The sequence below is a fragment of the Phyllostomus hastatus genome, unplaced genomic scaffold, assembly GCF_019186645.2.
Source record: "Phyllostomus hastatus isolate PE091 unplaced genomic scaffold, TTU_PhHast_1.1 phas_contig_840, whole genome shotgun sequence".
NCBI lineage: Eukaryota > Metazoa > Chordata > Mammalia > Chiroptera > Phyllostomidae > Phyllostomus > Phyllostomus hastatus.
The window spans coordinates 389,824-412,502 of NW_025333970.1; the positions used below are offsets into that span (position 1 = coordinate 389,824).

The window sequence follows — 22,679 nt, forward strand, 5'->3', positions numbered from 1 at the left end:
TAGGGGCTTGGTGATGATGAACCCCTTTAACTTGACCTTATCTGAGAAGCACTTTATCTGCCCTTCCATTCTAAATGAAAGCTTTGCTGGATAGAGCAATCTTGGATGTAGGTCCTTGCCTTTCATGACCTGGAATACTTCTTTCCAGCCCCTTCTTGCCTGCAAGGTCTCTTTTGAGAAATCAGCTGACAGTCTGCTGGGAACTCCTTTGGAGGTGACTGTCGCCTTATCTCTCGCTGCTTCTAGGGTTCTCTCCTTCATTTTAATCTCGGGTAATGTAATGATGATGTGCCCTGGTGTGATGCTCCTTGGGTCCAACTTCTTTGGGACTCTCTGAGCTTCCTGGACTTTGTTGCTCTTCTTTTTCTCCTTTTGGTACCCCTATAATTCAGATGTTGGAACGTTTCAAGATGTCCTGGAGGTTCCTAAGCCTCTCCTCATGTTTTTGAATTCTTGTTCCTTCATTCTTTTCTGTTTGGTTGTTTCTTTCTTCCTTCTGGTCCACTCCATTGATTTGAGACTCAGTTTCCTTCTCATCACTATTGGTTCCCTGTGCATTTTCCTTCATTTCACTTAGCATAGCCTTCATTTTTTTAATCTAATTTGTGACCAAAATGAACCAATTCTGTGAGCATCCTGATCACCAGTGCTTTGAACTGTGCATCTGATAGGTTGGCTATCTCTTGGTTGCTTAGATGTATTGGCTCTGGAGCTTTGATCTGTTCTTCCGTTTGAGCCACTTTTTTGTTTGTTTGTTTGTTTGTTTGTTTGTTTGTTTGTTTTTGGTCTTGTCGCACCTGTTACGTATGAAGGGCGGTGCCTTAGGTGTTCATCTGGGCGGGGAAACCCAATTGCTGGGTTGTGATGCTATATGTGGGGGCAAGGTCCGAGAGGGAACAATTGCATTTGCTCCGCTCTCTGTCAGACTTCAGTCCCTTCTGCCACTTCCCACAAGCAAACTGGGCCCTTCTGGTGCTAGTTCCCAGGTGGGTGGGCTTGTGTACATTCTAGGACCCTGTGGGTCTCTGCAACAAACTCTCCTGTGAGGCTGGCAGTCTCTCCCAGCACCTCAACCCCAACAAGTGTTTCCAATCGGTGCTTTCAGGCTTTATGTCCAGGCACTGGGGCCCTGGGTTGCGTGGTCTGTCTCGCTCCCTGTTTTCATCTGGCTTATCTGTGCAGGGATGTGTGTCCAAGGTCAGCCAGTGGCCTTGCGAGCCTCACTGGGTCTGCCCGTGGCCACCCCGCGCCGGGGGCTGCTAGCCTGTGCCTGTGCACCCAGGACCTCCAAGCACCGCTTTCTCCTGCCGCAACCCCTCTCTGCAGGCCGTGGACTCTGCCCCTCTTACTGGTCAGGATGAATGGGTGTCAGACTTCCATACAGTTAATTTTCTGTGAGATCAGATTGTTTTTTTGTTTCTAAATTTTTGTTGTCTTTAATTTTGGTTGTGTGAGGAGGCACAGTGTGTCTACCTATGCCTCCATCTTGGCCAGAATAATTCCCCACAGTTTTGAAAAGCCTGCAGTGTGGAATGAATGGTGAGACAGAGCTAACTCCTGAAGCTGTTGCAGCTGAGAGATCATGGACATCTGCCATGCAAGGTCAGCATCCTTTTAGTTCACTCTGTTTTGGCCTATTGGTCCTGGGTTTGGCAAAATTTTGAAGTTTGCATTTGGAGAGACAAAGGTTTTATCATACTGAATCACAGGTGGTTTACAGTGTGAAGATCTGGTTCAGCTGCTGCCTCTGGCCTCTGGCAACGGGGGCCCGGCATCTGGCCCCAACTCCAAATTCTGGCCATGGCATCCTGGTTACAGATCTGCGTCCTGTGTCCAGAGCCTGTGCCTCAGAGTCAAAATGTATTCCGTTGTGTGTCTGCAGTCTTGCGCCTCTAAGGATGTGGCATTGTGTCCTGGGTTTGCCTGCAAGGTCCACGTGCTGATGAAGATTTAGGTTGTGGTGTATGGAATCTGGCATTATAAGGGTCCAATGTCAGTCCCCGGCATCTGGTGTTTGGCCCTTGGACCACATGGTCTGGGTCGGGTGTGGGCACAGGGCTTTGCTCCCGGAATCCTGGTTTTGGTTTGGGTCCACTGCAGGGTCCAGGTTTTGGAGTCAAAGGTATGTGTCCAAGGTCCTGAGTTTGGCTCTGGTGTCTGGTGTCTGCCCACAGATGATCATTGTTGTCAAATTCAATGCTCATGTGAGTCCCCAAGTGTATGGAGTTTAGGCAGATAGTAAAAAAGCGAGGAAAATTCCTTGGCAAATGGAATGGGAAAAGTGAGTTTGAGAGCTAAATAAGGCCACTGATGTACAGCCCGGTAATAAGTCTGAGGATCTAACTTCCCCAAGCAAGGGCATTGGAGAGCAAACGGTTTACAAGTTTCAGTCCACGCAGCGGAAGACCCACCTCAGTCCCAGCCCTTCTCTGGTGACTCTTCTGAAGGAGAAGTTCACCAGAGAAGGACCCTGGCCACTCTGTGTGCTCGCTGTGTTGCATCAGCACATCAAAGGGCGCCCCTGGAAAGCTGAGTGTTCTGTGGAGCTGACTCTTCTGAGACCTCCTCGAAAGTCCTCAACGTTAGAAAACAGATAAAACCCTGAAGACAGAGCACCCAGCACGCACTGTTTGTTGAGCACACATGTGCCTTCCCTGCTCTTCTTTGCTGCGTGTCTTCACTGTGTTGCTCCTTATCTCCTTATCCCTGTGGGACTTGCAGCCAGGGAGCAGTGGGCAGCGGCAGCTCGTCCCAGGTCACCCCGATTCTGTCTCCAAGGACCTTCTTTGCATCTGACTTTTCTGTTTCCCCAGATGCAGTGCCACCTACGCTCACTCTTGTTGCTCTGACTGTGCCTCTTCTCTCTGAAGCCCTTTCTTTGTTTCACTGTCCTTACATTTAATATACAAACTCAAAATTCCCTAGGTTTGTGTTATGAAATTTTTACTGCACAAAGTCAAGTGTCTACATGTATGACACCTTGCCAGGGCAAACCTGCCTTGGAGTAAAAGTCCAGTAACTTCTCAGTGACAGAATAACCAAATTTTGTGTATTCATTTACGTGGGGATGGACATTTGAATACTTTCTACCTTTTGGTTGTTGTTAACAGTGCTGTTAAGAATAATCATATATAAGTTTGTTATAACATCTGCCTTCAAATTCTCAGGTATGTGTTTCGAAGTGGAGTTATTGAACACAGTAATGTATTTTTTTTGACAAAATGTCAAATCATTTTATAAAAGGTTTGCAATAGTTTTTTTTATAACTCTTTATTTTATTTTTTCTTTTTTAAAAAACATTATATATATTTAAATATTTTATTTATTCATTTTCAGAGAGGGAAGGGAGGGAGAAGGAGAGAGAGAAACATCCGTGTGCGGTTGCTGGGGGCCATGGCCTGCAACCCAGGCATGTGCCCTGACTGGGAATCGAACCTGCGATGCTTTGGTTCGCAGCCCGGGCTCAATCTACTGAGCTACGCCAGCCAGGGCTTGGTTTGCAATAGTTTACATTTACAATAGAAATGGTCAGTCATTCTAATTTTTGTTTGTGATCATAAACATTTCTCAGTTTTGCTTTCTCATGATAGCCTTTGTAGTGTCTGGGAAGGGGCATTGTGCTGTGATGTAGCCATGGGACATCTTCTCTGGTATTTTTTTTACCATTTCTATGAATGTCTTCTCGTTAGAAGGGACTATTCAAGATTTTTAAAATATAGATGCCTGCTTGAGTGGTGTGGTTCAGTGGATTGTGCACCGGCCTGTAAACCAAAGGGATCTGTGGTTTGATTCCCAGTCAAGGGTATATGCCTGGGTTGCAGGGCAGGTTCCTAGGAGGGGACGCGTGAGAGGCAACCACCCACTGATGTTTCTCTCCCTCTCTTTCTCCCTCCCTCCCCCTCTCTAAAAGTAAAGACATAAAATGTTTAAAATAATATAGGTGTCTCTTCATTGATGAGTCATAAAGTTCTTTGTTGTGAAAGAAAGAGTCTTACTGCAAGTACAATGTGCAAGCACTTTCTTCAATTCCGTGCGTAGTCTTACTCTGAGAATAGCTTCTCCTGCTACCCAGAATATTTTCATCAAGAGGATATCACGTTTACTGGTTTACTTTCATCAGTTTTGCTTTGAAAGGGTGTGCCTTGATATGCCAGCAGCAGTCTCATGCATTTCAGTCTTACGTGTGTCATCACTGCATTATTTAATTTGCTTGATTTAGTATAACTTGTTTCACAGAAACCTGCTTTATTGTTTTAGAAATTAGATGATGACCTTTCAAGGGCTTACACATTTAAATAGGAGGACACAGTGTTCTCTGTGGTTTGATGTCCAGACTCAGGGACAGGCTTCGGGCACTCAGTCTGGTGTCTGGTGCGTGGCATGGTTCAGGGTTAGAAATAGGGGTTGGGGTTGTGGTGGATGCCATGACTTGTCTTGAACCTCATTCGAAACCATCATTTAGACTGTATTGTGACAGGTGTCCTATGGGTGTGTGATAAAAAAATCTCACCACAAGTGGTGAGTGTATGGTTGGCCATTTCCGCAGTGAGTGTGCATGAACATAAGCAACATTTTCGGTCCCTTTGGCTTAGTCACTTCAAAGAAGGTACAAGGGCAACTGTAAGGCAAGAAAAGGTCTGTGGTGTGTATGGAGACGATGCTGTGACTGATGAAGTGTGTCAGAAGTGGACTGTGAAGCTTCATGCTGGAGATTCCTCCTCCCACAGGCAGGCAGACCAGGGGCAGTGGAGAGCCCTCAACAGCAGACGTTCACTGAGGACAGAGCACGTCATGGCAGGCAGGAGACAGGCAACACGTTCAAAGTGTCCTAATCAGGCTTTGAAAACCATTTGCACCAGCTTGGTTATGTTAATTACTTTGCCATTTGGGCTCCACAGGAGTTAAGTGGGATGGTGGGGACCCTTCATGAGTGAATTTCCACAAGTGGTTCTCCACTGAAACATAAGGAAAATGTTTCATTTCCATGAAAATTGTGTGTGGTGGGGGTCGGGGGCGATGAGTCTTTGCTGTTTGAGAACAACCTGGAATGGGAGAGATTGTGGGCAAACCAAGGAACCACCACTGGCCCCTCCCAAGGGCGGTCATCATCCAAAGGAAGTGATGATGCCCTTGTGGTGAACTCTGGAGGGTGTCCTTCAGTAGGAGCTCCTTTCAGAAAGCCAGCAGGTTACTAGTGACAGGTACTGCTCCCCATCAGACCAACTGAAAGCTCCACCTCAGGGGAAGAGTCCGAGGAATTTGTCAGCAGAAGATACGGAAGGTTAGGATGAGGTGAGAGAGCACATTTCTCTTTGGTGACCAGGAAAAACGCTTCCAGCCTGGCTGCGCAGTCCTGATTGCTCCACAGCACTCAGGAGACCTTGCTCCTTCCCAGAGCCATTTAGTTCATTTCTCTGAATGTTTCTTTGTGAAGAGAAATTTCCATTCCCTGGAAGAGTGCAGAAGACACCTGGAAGAGTTCTCTGCTCCAAAAGAGAACAGTGTTGTGGGACAATGGAATGGTGAAGTGGCATGAAGGGGGCAGAGGGCAGAGGAAGAAAATGGTGATGACATTGTGCAGTTATGTTGGGGGGGGGGCGGGGACAATGAAAAGTGTGTCCGTCATTGCATCTCAGGGTAAAAAGCAAGGGAACTTTTCAGCCTGGCCAGCAGTAGGATATGCATTGCATCAGTCGGTGTCTGCTGCCATCTTGTGGTCATTTTGGGGAATGTCACCTTATTGCAGGTCCTCAGGAAAAGTGGGTGGGTATACTGTATCATCTAGGAATGTGGAATCCAACATTATTTCGATGTGCATTTCATCACTTTTAAAAATAAGGACTTTTTGGTAACCTTTTGTTACTGATTTCTAGATTAACTGAAATTAGTGCCAACAATCAGCTTTACATAATTTCAATGTTTTGAAGTTTATTGAAACTTGCTTTACAGTACACTATGATCACTGAAAAAATGTTCCCAATGCGCCTCTCTTCTGCCATCTGGTGTTCACGTTGGGAAAACACTTTGGTGCAGACCAGAAGCAAACGTTGGGTGTAGTGGATCATCCCTAAAGCTGAATCCAATTTTGCTGCTGCATGTTAAGTTCATTTTTTTAAGACTTTATTTATTATTGTTAGAGAGGGGGTAGGGGAGGGAGAAAGAAAGGGAGAGAAACATCGATGTGTTGATGTGAGTAAGAGATACATCGATCGGTTGTCTCTCACACACTCCAAACTGAGGATCTGGCCCCCAACCCAGCCATGAGCCCTGACTGGGAATCCAACCATGACTGTTCGGTTCTCAAGCTGGTGCTCAGTCTGCTGATCCACACCAGCCAGGGCTCATGTGAAGTTTTTATATCTCTACAGGGGTTTTTTGGGGGGTAAACAAAGTTACAGGTTTGATCCCTGGTCAAGCCACGTGCAACACAAGCAATGGCTCTGATTGGTAGGCTCAGTGGGCTGGGCATTCGCTGCAAACCAAAGGGTCACCAGCTCCATTCCCAGTCAGAGCACATGCCTGGGTTTGAGGCCGGAGATAGTCAGGAGGAAACTCCGGGGGTACTCCAGGGACAAGATAAAGGACATTGGTACAGGACAGAGACTGTGTTCTGAGACCAGTTATTCCTGCTTTCTGGGAAAGTGCTGAATCATGGCGAATCATAACTGCATCTGTGCAAAAGACTCTACATGACCCCTGCCTCATTATAATAGCATTATAATAAACCAGCATTGTGGGACCCCCTTCCCTCATTGTCAATTAAGGAAGATCATGGGAGACCACATGTACAGTAGGTTTACACTAATATAACGACATGGGCAATAAAACCCTGCCAAAACTAGCCAAGAAATATTGCCCTGTGAGTATAGAATCCCTGCAGCCCCTGAGATCAATCTCTGCTCCAAGTCAGCTCCCATGTTCTGTGGAGTGTACTATCGCTTAATAAATCTGCTCTCTGTCTGTCTGCTATAAACTCTCTGTGTTCAATTCTTTGTTTGTGATCACCAAGAACGTAGTTACCTGTGCCCATCTTACCTGTGCCCACCTGTGACAAGTCGTGGGCCAGGTCACCAGTTGGGAGTGCATGAGAGGCAAATGATAGATCTTCCAAACAAAAAATAAATCAATAAATTAAAAAAACTAAATAAAACAAAACACAATGTCCATATGGATCTGTATGTATTAATGGACCCTGTATTCTTTCCCATCAATCTGTCTATTTACAGGACATTAATCCACTGTTATAAGTGTCTTCCTAATACAATACACCTTTTAATTCTTCCTTTCTTTAACAGGTAAACTAAAATTGAGCTTCTTTTACTTTAAAATATTTTGCTGAGCCCTGGGCAATGTGGCTCAGTTGGTTGGAGCTTTGTACTGTTATGTAGGATAGATAGCAAACTGAGGCAAGGAGGAGAAGTAGGGAGACAAGTCTCACCCACTGACTCAGTCGTCCTGGGACTGATCTGATAATAGTGCCAGGTGTTCGGAACATCACAAGAAACACCATGGTGGCACAGGAAGAGGGAGCCCTTGAAATTCTAGGTATCCTTTCCACTGTCTGGGAAAAAAGCCTTTGAAACTGTGTGTTAATTCCAAGGTCTGGTTGGTGGGTGGGAGGGGGTCCACAGAGCCCAAAGAAAAAGCCCAGAAAACAGCTTTGGTTTCTTGCCTACCTCTGGTCACCATCTGTTTTATGAGGGAGTCCCTAATGTTTACAAAAAGAGCCTGTAAATAACTTTGGGTGACTGCCCCAACTTTAACTGGCTTCTGTCACATACCTGTTTCACAACAAGAAGGACAAATGGGGTCTGGAGTGAGATAAGGATTCAGGCGAACAGACCCCCACACATACCTAAGTTTGGGTAGTCACATCCCCTGTGGAAGCTGGCACCACCTTTACCCACCAATCGATATGTAAATTCTTCATCCTTCATCCTGCCAAGTACATAAGTTCTCAGGACCAAGGACCTGAGGCTCTTGCCACCCTTGCCCTTGCCTGTTGCTGCCCTTACCTTGCCCTGCCCGGAATCTATACCTTTCATGCCTCCTTGGCAAGGCCCATTCTCTTCCATGAGAATGTATCACTAGTAAACCCTGCTTGCTCACTATGTAGACTTGCTGATCTTCCCTGTGTCAGCAAGGAGAACTGAGTGTCTCCCATAAACTGAAAGGTTGTAGTTCGAGCTCTACTCAGGGCACATGCCTAGGTTGCGGGTTCAGTCTCCAGTGGGGTCATGTACAAGAGGCAACCCTTCAATGTTTCTCTCTCACATCAGTGTTTCTCCCCCTCTCTCTCTTCCTCTCTTACCTTCTCTCTGAGATCAATAAGCATGTCCCCAGGTGAGGATTAAAACATTTTTTTGCTGACATTTTATCTAGATCATATTACATTTATAGGTAACTGTGGGAAATTGAGGTCATTTTATATTTTTCTATCCAAGAACATGCTGTTACTTTCCTGTTGTTCAAGTGTCTATTTGAAAAAAAAAGATTTTATTTATTTTTAGAGAGAGGGGATGGGAGGGGGAAAGGGAGAGAGACAGAAACATCAATTAGTTTCATCTCACACGCCCTCAACCAGGGACCTAACCCTCAACCCAGGCATGTGCCCCGACCAGAAATCAAACCCGTGACCTTCAGGTCTATGGCACGGCACTCAAGCCACTGAGCTACCCCAGTCGGTGATGTTCAGGTGTCTTCTACTGGGTAGCATGTTATGAATTGGTTCATACTGATCTTGCACATTCTTCTTGTTAAGTTTATTCCCAGGCATTTTACCAGATTTGTTGCTATTGGGTGTTTTTAAAAATTATATGTTTAACTTACTGTTTTGTATGTAAAGGATATTTAATTACACATGTAATTTCTCCCACACATAACTTAATTCTATTATTTGTAATAATGTAAAAGTTGATTCTAATGAGTTTCAAGGTAAGAAAGCTATCATGTAATAATAATTATCACATTATTTTAGTTATATATACCATAAAATTGCTAAAACTTAGAAGGAAACATGAAGAAATAAGATAATGTGAAGAGTTAGAAAAATTATTTTTGTTAGTTATAAGTTCATTAGTGATTAAATAAACTAGTAACAACATTTTTAGCATTTTCAATGAGTTAGGGCCTAGATGCATGGTGGTCTAGAAGTCAGAAGTATCTTGTAAGTGAAAATGTACCCCTTGTAGGTAATCTAAGGAACTTATATGATAAATGTCCAAATTTTCAAAAGGGAAATTTTAGATGGTGAATTCTGGGAAATAAAAGACTAAGATTATTGATTCTAGTTACATTATAGGAGAGCTATTGAAGAGTGATATATAGGCAATGAGAAGAAGCAGTGACCCTCAGATGTGTGCCATGGTGTATCACAGTGTGGTTCCGTCTCCTCCAGTGTCAGACCTTTTTTGCCTCCTGACTTTCTGAGTGTGTCTTCTCAGCCTAAGACACTTGCCAATCTTGGCAAGATGGCAATCTTTTGTTTGTTGTTGTTGTTCTTTAGGTCTCAGTTTGTATGCTGTCTGTGCAAAGAGAGAGGCATTGTTTCAGATCTAGGGAGCAAAGTGATGTGCGGTTTCCATTCTCCTGGACTCTTCATTGAGTTCCACACAGAGCAGGGCTTCTCATTCTCAGCATTGCTAAGCAGGATAGACAGCAAACCAAGGCAAGGAGGGAGAGGGGGACACGTCTCACCAGTAATTCAGCAGTCCTGAGTGGGGGTCAGGTAAGGTTTTCAGAGGTTCCAAGGTCACAAGAGAGACCAGGATGAGCACAGCAGGAGCTGGAGGGGAGCCTTTGAAATTCTGTGTACTGTTTTCTCCAACTGGGAAAGGAAGCCTTTGAAACTGTGTGTTAATCCCAAGGTTGGAGAAGGGCTGGGAGAAGGGCTGTGGAGGGGAAGCTGGAGGCTTGCTGCAAGCATGAAAGCCCTGAAATCCCAGCAGGTGGGGCACTCAGACCAGCTCTGTGCAAGCATTGCAGGTTCCTGTCCAGTGCATTTCACACATAAACCTGCTACCTCATTTTCATTGTGCTTGTTGTCCCTTGCCTGAATCCATTCTTTCGAGCAGGACTTGAACCAAGGAAGGGCAGCCCCCTAACTCCCCTCACTTGGGTGTTCCAGGTAACAGTACTGAGGGCCTTTTGGGCCAATAATTCTTTCTCCTGGGGCATTTTTTTGCATTGTAGGTGCTTGTTAGCATGCATTACCTCTATTCACTGCTGGCCAGTAACACCCTCCCTCACCTCTGCCCTCATGACAATCTGAAATGTGACCCTGCTTTACCTAATGCCCCTCTGGGGGCAAAATCACTTGTGCTGGAGAACCACTGACCTTGATCGATTGTGGAAACTGAATGATCGGCTTTGGTACACAGTATTTTTATCATCACTCAGTTTGAGTTATTTCTAACTCCAATTGTGATTTGTTTTGTGATTTGTTACTTAGAAGTGTACTTTATAACATGTAAATAAAAGGACTTTCTAGTTACCCTCTGTTCCTGATTTCTAGATTATTAGCAATGACAGCACATAACATACCTTATATAATGCCATCCAATGGACATTTGTTGGAACTTGCTTTATAGCACAATATGGTTAATTTTTTTTAATTTGTGTTATTTTACTTTTGTTCTTTCCAGTCCAAAGCTATAACCACGGGCATTTAGAGTTATATAAATGACACTTACAAAGAAAAAAAACACAAAATACCAATACACCCAAGTGAGATGCTTGGCAGAGACAAACCACAGTCAGGGGTATTGGCAGGGGTGGGGCTTGGAGCCAGGGCTCAGGGGCTGGGTGGCTCCTCACAGGCTCCTGGCTGACAGTCAGCTTCATCCCATCCCAAGACCCGGAGTCCAGTCAGAGAAGGAGTACGGATCCTGCCAGCAGGGGCCAAACCCCTCACAGCCCTGATCCCAGGTGCACTGCTGGCAGAAGGAGGAGGAGGCAGCAGCAGCCAAGACTGCAGACCCTCAGGCCCTGAGTCTGGCTGTCAGCCCTGCAGGGCTGGGAGTGGAGCCAGAAGTCAGGCCTGGAGTGTCCTCTCCTGCTATCAGTCCCCCCCCGCACCCCCCACCTCCCTGTCATAGTCCCTCTGACTGTGTTTCTGAGGGGAGCAAATTTCTCCATCTTGAGCCAGGCCTGTACAATCTTAAGTCGAGTCCAGCTGGAATGCTCAACAGCCTCAGGTGAGACCCAAACACCCATTTGTCACCTTGGAGGCAGTGCTGGGAACCATTTAAATGAGAAAGTAGTGTCTAGACGTGTCTTCACATTTCTGTCACTGGGAATAAGGGCACAAACCTCTGTCTGTGTCCTGGCATCTCTGTCTTAGGATCAAAGGATGCAAACGGTGGCTTCCTCCAGAGAGAGGCAGGCTTCCCAATTGTAACAAGCCCGCAGTAGTGGCCTCTCAGTTCAAAAGAAACTGGCTCCCACTCTCCTTCCTCCCAGCCTCTAGGATGGGATGAGTGTGACGCTGGAAGTGCAGGAGCCCCTCGCTACGAGGAGGACAAAACTCAGGCCCAGGAAGACAGAGCAGAAAGACAGGTGAAGCTGTGTGCCTGGTGCTGCTGCTGGGCTGCCTGGCAACCGGGCCTCTGGGCCTGGACTAAATGCCAGAGCCATAGTGCAGTTGTGCTCTTGAACCATGTTGCTAACATTTCCGGGCACGTGGCTGAAGGTGTTTTTGCCTCATAGACTTGAGACCATGCAGGTAAAACATGCTGCACATTCTGCTCAGTAACCTGTAACTGATGTTTCTTCTTGGTCAGCCAAGACCCTGAGCAGAGATCTGAGAACTTGGCTGCTCTGGCTGATGTCTGGACAAGCACCGACCACAGGGAGGCTCACGTGTCACGGTGGCTGGACTGTCACAGGAAGGATGCCTGTGCCCATCCCTGACACCACTGTGATGGGAATTTGTGGTCGGAGTCAGAGCCCCTCTCCTGACTCTAGAGCAGCCACATTCGGATTTTGTCATGGACTCTGCCTGCTTCACTTGTCTCCCCATTTGAGTCACTGCCCAGGCCAGAGATGGCTGCCCCTACCCTGGGACAGAAAGTCGGTTAGTGTGTCCCAGTGAGGCCCAGGGGGTTCTAATGAGCCACCCGGCTGAGGACCACAGGCCCAGGCAACACTGCAGCTCAACATAGTAACACACAAGCCACCAGTGAACTCAGTTCACCGGACATGTGCTGGCCCCTGCTGAACATGATCAGGCTGGAGACCGGAGGGTGGCTGTTGCTGTCAGTGAGTGTGAGTCCAGCTGTCACTGCAGAATTTAACTCATCACCTTGGAGGCCATCACCTTGAACCACAAGGCTGTACATGGGTATGCTCCGCAGATAGACACACAGTACGCTGCCCTGGGGATCAGAGGTAGGTTGGGCTCATCCACCCAGGGCCACCCAGAGAGCAGATGAGGAGCCCTTGAGGTTCCTAGAAGAACCACCCACCTAGAAGAACCACCCTCTCCATTAAACAACCATCTTCTGGGCGAGGGCAAGAGACTCAGCATCCAGCAGATGTCAGGCTACAGTCACTTCTTGGAGCCTCCACTTCAAAACAAGGATGGTGGTTGCCACCCACTGCCAGGTGAGCAAGGGGTGTGTGTGTGTAAACATCCAGATCCCTCAACAAAATGGTCTGAGATTCTGTGAACTACGCAAGCAAGGATGAATCAAAAGTCTCTTTCCAACTTAGCTTTGAGAGCCACACACATTTTCACAGCACAGATCAGCTCGGTTGTGTGAAGGAGGGAGTGTACAAGGGCATGTGCATTTGGTGGGTACCTTGGAGGCTGACAGCTATAATAGGAATGTGGTTTGCTGCTGAAGGGGAGGGAGAGGGAACAGACCTCTCTCCTCATCTTGAATCACTAAGCCTTCTGGGAGAACTCCAGGGTCTGTCCTGGTGTTGGGGGTGGTGAGCATCATGTGGCAGTCTGTGGGTTCCCCTTCCCACTGTATTCAATGCCAGCCCCTCTGCCACCATTACACCAGGACTCTGCCCCTCTCCCATGGCCCATGCTGAAAGCCACAGAATATTGAGTTTATGGTGTTTATTTCTGGGCTGTGGTGCTGGGGGAGAAACAGGGAAGGGAAATAAAACCCAAGAAATACACCTTCCTTTAAAAAACCATAAAAGGAAACAATAGTGGGTATTTATTACTGAAATCCACATAGTTTATATAGACACTCTTCTTCACAAGCCTGGCACTGGGAGGACAGAAAGGTCATTGTTCCAGGTCATGGGGTTGGGTGCCCCCTTTGGTGAACCCACTCCAGCAGGAATAGGGTGGGTCATGCTTAGGGCTCCCTCATGCAGGAGAGGGTATGATGGGGTCCTCACTAACTGCCATCTCTGTGTATTGAATTCAGCTCTGGTTCTAAGAAAAGGGTGATCTCTGGGAGCTGTTAGCACCCTTTGTTATGCTTATGCAGATGTAGATGTTTACCCTGTTCTCACCTTGAGTCTCGCTGGACTCCCACCATTGGGCCCACTGGAATTTTGTCCTCCTGGGCCATGTGGACAACATCTGGGAATGGGTGGCCAGGAACGAACAACATTGTGCATGTCCATTATCCCATCACTCTTGACCTCACAAACAAAAGTTTAAAGGTACAGTAAGTACTAATTTCAAGATGGTGTCAGTGGTGTATTCAGCCCTGTGGGACCCAGGAACAAGGAGAGTGCATTACGGAAGCTCCTGTGTTGCAGGCTTCATGAATGCCATTTGCAGACTGGGTGTATCTGTCACAGGAGAAACTCGGTTCTCCTTGCCAATGCAGTAATGGATTACAGATCAGCAAGTGTATTAGCGTGCAAACAGGATTTGTTAGTGATACGTTCTCATGGAAGAGGACAGGTCTTGCTGAGATGGGAGTGAAAGGCAAAAAGTTGGGTGGCAAGAGCACCAGGTCCTTTGTCCTGAGAACTTATATAGTTGGTGCGATGGGGGCAAAGAACTTACATATTGATTGACAGGTAAAAGTGGTGCCAGCTTCCACCGGGGATGAGACTACTCAAACGTAGGTGTGCATGGGGGTCGGTAGCCCAAATCCTTATCTGGCTTCAGACCCCATTTGGTTATCTTGTAAAACAGATCTGTGACAGGAGACAGTGAAAGTTAAAGCAGTCACCCAAAGTTATCTATGGGCTCTTTCTGTAAACATTAGGGACCCTTCATAAAACAGATAGTGGACAGGGGCAAACAGTTAGCCAGTTTTGTTTTATGGGTCCTTTCCTTGAGTGCTGTGGACCCCCTCCCATCTTCTAGGCCTTGGGATGAATAGTTTGAAAGCCTTTCTTTCCCAGATGGTGGAAATGATACCTAGAATTTCCATGTGTTAGCATGGAGTTTCTTGTGATGCTGGACCATCTGGCAATAGAAATGGCCCAAGGTCAGGACTGCTGAGTTGGTGGGTGACACGTCTTCCTCATCCTCCCGGCCTTGGCTTACCATCTATCCTACCTAACACACCAGTGTGGGCAGATGTTGCTCCCAGTGTCAGTTCCCAGCAAGGGTGGGTGAGGGTCTTGTTTCACAGGTTATTTTCAGTACCACCAGCCTATGTTGAGGAGGCTCTGAGTACACAAGCTCAGAGAGAGGGTGGTAATCTGGAGGAAGGCACATCCTCCACCTCACACCTACCTCTCAGGGCAGTTGAGTCTATGTGGGGAAAGCAATGGGGTTTGCTCAAAATCTGAGTTTGGCTACAGATCCCTACCCTGTCCTTATCTTCCTTTGTCCAGTGCTAAAGACCCAGAAGACAAGGGCACCGATGGCTGTTCAGCAGGACTTGTGATCTCAGTGATCCACTTGCCAGATTCTGTCTGTGCTCACTCAATGTTGAATGTCAAACTGAAAGGCTGGAGTTCCCATTTCCAGTGTACAGACTAGGAATCAGGCAGAGAGAAGTTGAGTATCTTGCCTTAGGTCACACAGCTGGAGAAGACAGAGCTGAGACTCATACCCACTATGGACTGATGTGGAATCTGTATGCTGTGCACCAGGAAATGCTGACCCTGAAGGGGCAGCAAGGAGAGTGAGGAAGACCAGGTGCCCAGACTGAGCCAGGCTCATGTCCCTGCACAAGCATACATCCCTCCCTGCCGTTCACCTCTGAGGCTCCAGAGGTTGTAGGAAACTAGGAGAAGAGCCAAGACAAGCCAAGGGAGGAGGGCAGGGAGCCTAGTAAGAGAAAAGGACCCACTTCCCAGGAGTCTGGGGAATTCCCTTCTCAGGTGAGTCTGTCTCAAATCCCTCTCTGGGCAGTAACCAAAGTAGACTGGCTCCAGACTTACCCATTTGTAGGGCTTGAATTTCTGTGGCTGAGAGTATGAGTTCTTGTTGTCTCTTTCTGAAATCTCTGCTTTCAGTGATGGCGGAATGAGGGATGTGGGTTTCATATTTGTATGGAGACAAAACTTTTCAGAAAAGGCCATCAAAAACCCATGAAAGACATTGATGCTGATATCCCCATATTACTCATGGAATTGTTTGTCCATCTCATCTCTTGTCATGAAACTGGAGGGTTTGTTTAACCAGTTACTTCTGTACTAATTACAATCTTGGGGAGAGTAAGGTTCTATAGATGTCTGAGGGCTATTGACATGTGATTTAACGGTAATGATTCATTCACTTCACCTGCAAACATAGGGCTCCTCCTGAGTGTGTCCTCTGGTGTCTAAGGAGATGTGACTTCTGTGTAAAGCCTCGCCCGCACTCCCTGCAAACATAGGGCTTCTCCCCTGAGTGTGTCCTCTGGTGTCTGATGAGAACTGACTTGCATGTAAAGCCTTGCCCACACTCCCTGCAAACATAGGGCTTCTCCCCTGAGTGTGTTCTCTGGTGTCTGAGGAGATGTGACTTCTGTGTAAAGCCTCGCCCACACTCCCTGCAAACATAGGGCTTGTCCCCTGAGTGTGCCCTCTGGTGTGTGATGAGACTTGATTTGCATGTAAAGCCTCGCCCACACTCCCTGCAAACATAAGGCTTCTCCCCTGAGTGTGTTCTCTGGTGTGTGATGAGATATGACTTCCGTGTTAAGCCTCGCCCACAATCTCTGCAAACATAGGGCTTCTCCCCTGAGTGTGTCCTATGGTGTTTTCTGAGATTTGACTTGCATATAAAGCCTCGCCTGCATTCTCTGCAGACATAGGGCTTCTCCCCTGAGTGTGTCCTTTGGTGTGTGATGAGACTGGACTTCTGTTTAAAGCCTTTCCCACACTCCCTGCAAACATAGGGCTTCTCCCCAGAGTGTGTCCTCTGGTGTGTGATGAGATATGACTTCCATGTGAAGCCTCGCCTGCACTCCCTGCAAACATAGGTCTTCTCTCCTGAGTGTGTCCTCTGGTGTCTGAGGAGATGTGACTTCTGTGTAAAGCCTCGCCCACACTCCCTGCAAACATAGGGCTTCTCCCCTGAGTGTGTCCTCTGGTGTCTGAGGAGAACTGACTTCCGTGTAAAGCCTCTCTCACACTCCATGCAAACATAGGGCTTCTCCCCTGAGTGTGTCCTCTGGTGTGTGATGAGATGTGACTTACGTGTAAAGCCTCGCCCACACTCCCTGCAAACATAGGGCTTCTCCCCTGAGTGTGTCCTCTGGTGTGTGATGAGATGTGACTTCCATGTAAAGCCTCGTCCACACTCCCTGCAAACATAGGGCTTCTCTCCAGACTGTGTCCTCTGGTGTGGGATGAGATGTGACCCATCATTGAAGCCTTGCCAGCACCCACCATGCTGGATTGCTAAAATTTTTGACATTCTTGCTTTCACAAATAACTTGCCTGTGTCCTCTGGACTCTCTTCCTGGCCTCTGCAGGGCTCTTCCTCCATCATTCTCTCATGCTCACTAGAACTTGTCATTTGTTCTTTGGAAGGTTGGAAAAAGGGTCTTGAGAATGTCCTGTGACTGATCCTTTTAAGCAAAGGTTTGGACCTATCTTTGACTTCCTGACCTTCAGCTTTATCATTCCAGGTGTGTGTACTAATATGTTGTTGCTGCTGATTCTGATCCTCTGGGCAGGGGTCCTCTGCTTGGAGGTGTTTTCTTGCAGATGTTCCCGGGAGAATCTGAGAGGGATGACTGAGTTTCACGTGTTGGCTGAGGAACTTCTGACTGGAGAAGGCCAGAGAGCAGGAGGGAGATGGGTGCACCTCTGGCTTCGGTTCCGCTGAAAGAGAAAGGTTTGGTCAGGGCAGATGTTGATGAGAATGCCTGGGCTGTACTTGTCTCCTGGTAAGACCTGCCCCATGAATCCTTATTGTGGTGACATCGCAAGTTCTGTCTCCCACAACGTGTCCACTCCCAGTCTATTTTCCTTTGTATTTTTATGCAGTGCATCTTCTTCAGAAATCCAGGAAGCCCACGTCAAGGGTCTTTGCTAATATTGCTCAGACTAGGGACTTTCAGGTAGCAGGAGAGGCAATTTCACTCCCTGAACTGCAGTGACCTTTCCCCTCTACAGGTGTTCTCTATGTCATGTTAAAGAAGAAAACTAGGAATTGCATCTCTTTCAGTTTTTCAAAACTATAAAATAATATCTTTTCTGCCCTTGCTTGTGTGGCTCAGTGGATTGAGTGCCTACCCGTGAAGCAAGGACTCACAGGTTAGATTCCCAGTCAGGGCACCTGCCTGGGTTGTGGGTCAGGTCCCCAGTAGGGGGCGTGTGAGAGGCAATCCTGAATTGATGTTTCCCTGTCTTTCTTCCTCTTCCTCTCGAAAAATAAATAAAATCTTAAAAAAGAAGTCATTCCTCAGGCCTCACACCAAATATTTGTGCTTCATTTCATTCAGTGTTAGTTCATTTCAAATATCCTGGTAAGTCCTGTTTCAAATATTTCTCCAACCACATGTCTTACACACCTGACTCCTGGTCCTCTCTGGCCAATCCACCATGCTTTCTCACTTGGAGATGAAATAATCTCTGAGGGGATTCCCCACTGGAGTTTATTTTCTAAAAATTAACAAAGCATGATCAGAACAGAGAACAGGCTACTCTACAGCTGACGACTGCACACTTGCACTCAGGAAAGTCCCCAGTGCCTCAACTCTCGTCATCAGCACTACATTTCCGGGCTGCTAAGCATCCGTCTGATCTCTATTCTTACCCGCTAGGCTGCGATGAGACCTGAATGACCCTCAGCCAATTCAAGGCCTCACTTTTCTTCCCTGTACTACCTGCTCCCTCTGCCTGCAGGTATTTTTGTAAATGTTATCTCCTGAGGGAGCCCTTCCTGGACCACGTGCTATACCACACCTCCCCTCACAATGATCCCTCAGCACTTGTCCTGGATTAGTTTTCTCCAAAGCACTAACCACTGTGTGGTGCTATGCACATGCAAGCACGTGTGCCTGGGTTTCCCTCCTTTATTGGTCAGCTCCTCAAGAACAGTGTTCTCATCCTCATGTTAATCTGTATTTCCAGGCCCCAGGACCATGTGGGCCACAGAGGAGGATTTTGCCCAACAATTCACTGAAATGGTGAACAAATGTGCCCTGCCTGAATGGTGTGGCTTGGTTTGGGTGTTGTCTGAAAACTGAAAGGGTACAAGTTCCACTCTCAGTCAGGGCACATGCCAAGGTTGGGGGCATGCCACAGACAACCAATTAATGTTTCCCTTGCACATTGGTTTTTCTTTCTCCCACCTTTCCACTCTCTGTAAAAATAAACAAAAACCTGTTTAAAAAGATTTGATTTAGGGCCCTGGCTGGTGTAGCTCAGTGGATTGAGCACGGGCTGGGAATCAACGTGTCCCAGGTTTGATTCCCAGCCAGGGTACATTCCTGGGTTGCAGGCCATAACCCCCAGCAACCGCACATTGAGGTTTCTCTCTCTCTCTCTCCCTCCCTTCCCTCTCTAAAAAATAAATAAATATTTAAAAAATAATAATAAAAAAAAAAGATTTGATTTAGGTATTTATTTTCAGAAAAGGGGGAAGGGAGGGTGGGAGAGGGAGAGAAATATCAATGTGTGGATGCCTCTCACATGTCCCCTACTGGGGACCTGGCCCGCAACCCAGGCATGTGCCCCAACTAGGAAACAAACTGGTAGTCCTTTGGTTCACAGGCTGGTGCTCAATACTCTGAGCCACACCAGCCAGGACAAAATCTTTAAAAAATAATGAATGCCTATAAACAAAAATGTTTTATTTAGAAGTATAGAAGAAAATCAAGAAAAAACAGCTATAAAAGTGTCAGAAAAACTGCCTTGGTGAGAGAACTGGTTAGTACCTGAAAACTTTTTGCCCCTCAGTCTTTCAGTGCTATATGCAGTTGTGTATTATGTTCATGAAATTTTTTTAAGATGTTATTTATTTAGAGAGGGACGGGAGGGAGAAAGAGAGAGAAACATCAATGTGCGGTTGCTGGGGTCATGGCCTGCAACCCAGGCATGTACCCTGACTGGGAATTGAACCTGCAACACTTTGGTTCGCAGCCCGCATTCAATCCACTGAGCTATGCCAGCCAGGGCTTGTTCATGAAATATTTTACAAATAATATAAAAATTTTGCCTAAGAGTCAAAGGCATATGAATGAATTGTGAATTTCTGAGGCATCTGATTTGAAAATTTACTGACTTTAGAGTGGATTTTACTCTACCCAGGAGCTGGATCATGAATATTTCTATGGAGAATTCTCTCTTTCTTTCTGTTTTGAAGAACAGTGGTGCCCACCTCTCCTGGCCGCAAGCTCTGTCTTCCACTTGCTGCCCCACTTGCTGCTTAGCTCCTGGCCATACTCGTCCCCGCACCAGACCAGCAGCTCACAGCCCGGCCTGATGACCCGGCAGGTTCGGTAGAAAATCTGCCTGTGGTATTGAAAGACCACCAGGTTCTGCTCTTCATCATCCCGGGCACAATTCACATACCTGGGATTGAGGCAGAGAAAGGGAAAGAAAACCACAGTCATGAGGTCCCACTACCTGTTACATCCATGTCCAACTCCTCGCCCCTAATGCGGTTAGGGGCGAGGAGTTGGACAGAGGTTCTCCTGGGGAACCTTCTGTTCAGTGTCTGAGCATCTGACAGCATGTCATATGAATTCCTATCTCCAAGTCCTGCTTGCAGTGCGAATGCTGCCTAATACCATTTTCTAAAACCCAGTTCTAGACTTAACCTCCACCCTGATTGGCCGTAATATCCAGTGATCTCCGGCTTTTACAAACTCTAAACTGAGTTGTCTCACACCACAGAGCCTGGTGCTTGATCTAGGGCTCTGCTTCTAAATTAGCTCACTAATTATTCAGTACTCAGCCCACATCTATTTTCTTTTGAGAGTCCTTTGTCCAACCCCCATACACTTTATTTAGGGTACCATTCACTTGCCTGGCCCAAGGTTACCATAGAAAATTGAAGGTCCTTTTGTCTTAGTAAAATAAAACAGAACAATAGTAGTTGATTCACATTCTGTTATCCCTGATAAAAGAGAGCCCCTCTCAGGAAAGGGGCCCATGACCATTTCTCTGCAGGCCTCAGAGCCCAGCTCTAGTTAGAAGTGAGGCTGGAATGGTGTGCTGCCCTCACAGGTTTAGGCCATCCTTGCTTTGTGGTATCTTGACACTGTGCACCTCTTAGAAATTATAGTTAAATGCTTCTAAAAGTGTTTTTTTTATGTGTGTCTGCAAGAAATCCTTCATATGGACATGGGTTGTGTGATCTGTTTAAGTAATGTATTCCTGCATCTAAGCTGGAATATAGTAAGTGCTTAATTAATGTTGATTTGATAAAGTATAATCTAGTGTCCCTGGTGAATCTAGGCTCTTCAAGGTGCATCCCAGAGCCAAAGTTGTTTCTAGTAGAGTTTTATATTTTGAGGACATATGCTGTAGTTTTTCCCTAAATGTCCCTTGAAATGAAAGAACACTGTATGGAGAAAAAGAGAAAAAAAAAGGACTAAGGGAGAGCACTGAGGGAGGCATGACGAGAGGGAAAGATTTATGGGCTTGTGGGGGTGAGTGTCCCTCTGGCACCCAGAGACCTGTTGACCTCACCTCATCCAGTTGGCCCAGGATCTGTCCTTTCCATCCACATACTCATAGCAGTTTCTCCCTTTGGCGATCTGTGTTTCAGAAAAGAAGTTAAAGACCTTTTTTTTTTTGTGGGGAGGTAATAGAAGATTTTACTCCACTGTCATCAAAGCTCTTCCAGCGTGCATGGGGATTCAACTGCAGTTGTGACCACATGATATTTTTGTTACTCATCATCTACACATCCAAGTCTACCTGTCCAATCAGAGCGGGAGCCCCACAAAGGAGGAGCCACTCTTTTGTGTCTGCACCACTTTGCTCCCACTTACCTTGTGATCCTGAAAAGGAGCTGTGTTTTCATGTAAAGTCCAGACAGTACACAGAGCTAACCATATTGTCCCCTCCATATCTAGTACATAAGAGGTGAGGTCCCTCTAAGCCTCAGAAGGAACGTGGGAAGGCAGAGGACAGTGGAAGAGGTAAATAGTTCTCACCAGCCAGGAGTATCTGCTCTTGGCTGCCTCTCCATCTTCTGTGATGTGTCCTTCATAAGGGCCAAAGTGCAGACCCACTGGCAAGTCAGCTGCCTCATTCCACACTCCAAGCCCAGCCTCAGGGATGCCCGAGGGCCCGATTCTCAACCCAGGGGGCAGGGTGAGGGCTGAGCGGTGGGGATGCCCCTTGTGCCCTGCAGTGTCCTTTACAAATGTAGGGGGCCCATGCACTGCACAGCTGTCGATGAAGAAGTTCTGACACTTCTCACAATCTGGAGGCAAGAGCAACAGGGGTTAGGGAAGGTATAGTGCATGTACCTGGGCACAAAGAGCTTCAGAGAAAGTCCAGCACTGACATCATTGAGACTCAATCCTGTACTCCAGGTCACCAGAGGAAGGGAATGATTTGGGGAGCAAAGGACTAGATGAAATTATTGTATCAGAACATGCTTCTTAGTGAGGGTCACTTACAAAGGTAGTCATCATCCTGGGGATCGTTGACCTCTAGGGACACATGGTCCTTTCTTTCTTGTAGGCTGTACATCTTCATGTCCATCTCCTTTCTCTTGAGTTCTAAGTTGGAGAAGGGCAGGTGAGCGAGGTTGGTTGGATCTAAATTGTTAGTTTCCATTTTGTCAGATAACACAATCTCCTCCCATCAAATTATTACCTGTCCTTTTGCATACTCTGGTGTTTTACTGTTAACTATTGGTTCAGAAGGTGAAGATTCCACACTAACTACAGATAACTGATTCAATTTTAGTTTCTAGATCTTCCCATTACCAGGTTTAATTTGCCAACCTGTAATCAAACTGTTTATTGAGTACGCTTTATGTGTTAGGCATTGAGGAAAGGCCTGGGCACACAACACCAATAAAATGTGGTTGCTATTATCACAGTGGATTTGTGGACAAGTTGCATGTGTCAATTGTTTTAAATTTAATTTAATGTTTTCAAATAACGTATGAGTGATGTTTCCTTATCTTCACTTTACACATTAGCATTCAGGAGCTCAGAGAATGTATAGGATTTGCCCAAAGCTCCATTGCTAACTTCAGTCTGAGGTTAGCCCAGCTTAAATCCAGGCCCATCCAAACTCCACCTCACATACCTAGGTCATACTTATCAGCCCTTCTATAGGACTTAGAAGAACTTAAGTTTCCAAATTATTTTTTCTTACCCGATTTTTGTCTAGTGTGCTTT

General features: G+C 46.5%; 1 protein-coding gene across 1 annotated transcript; it reads right to left on the bottom strand.

The window, feature by feature from the left end:
• Positions 1–19,640: 19,640 nt before the first annotated feature.
• LOC123826664 (histone-lysine N-methyltransferase PRDM7-like) lies at positions 19,641–22,020 on the bottom strand. The gene is made up of 4 exons (XM_045850696.1): positions 21,948–22,020; positions 21,477–21,748; positions 21,007–21,074; positions 19,641–19,884 (listed from the first exon to the last, which is right to left on the bottom strand). Exons 1-4 carry the CDS (start codon positions 22,018–22,020, stop codon positions 19,641–19,643), a joined length of 657 nt encoding a protein of 218 aa, XP_045706652.1.
• Between the last annotated feature and the right edge of the window lie 659 nt (positions 22,021–22,679).

Bases quoted from the DNA above. Each gene is read 5' to 3' on its own strand.
- LOC123826664 (XM_045850696.1), bottom strand. From the start codon at position 22,020: ATGTACAGCCTACAAGAAAGAAAGGACCATGTGTCCCTAGAGGTCAAC. The intron at 21,075-21,476 runs GTGAGAACTATT...TCTGAAACACAG, and splicing joins AGAGCAGATACTCCTGGCTG to ATCGCCAAAGGGAGAAACTG. The intron at 19,885-21,006 runs GTGAGGTCAACA...CCTCAATCCCAG, and splicing joins TCCTGGGCCAACTGGATGAG to GTATGTGAATTGTGCCCGGG.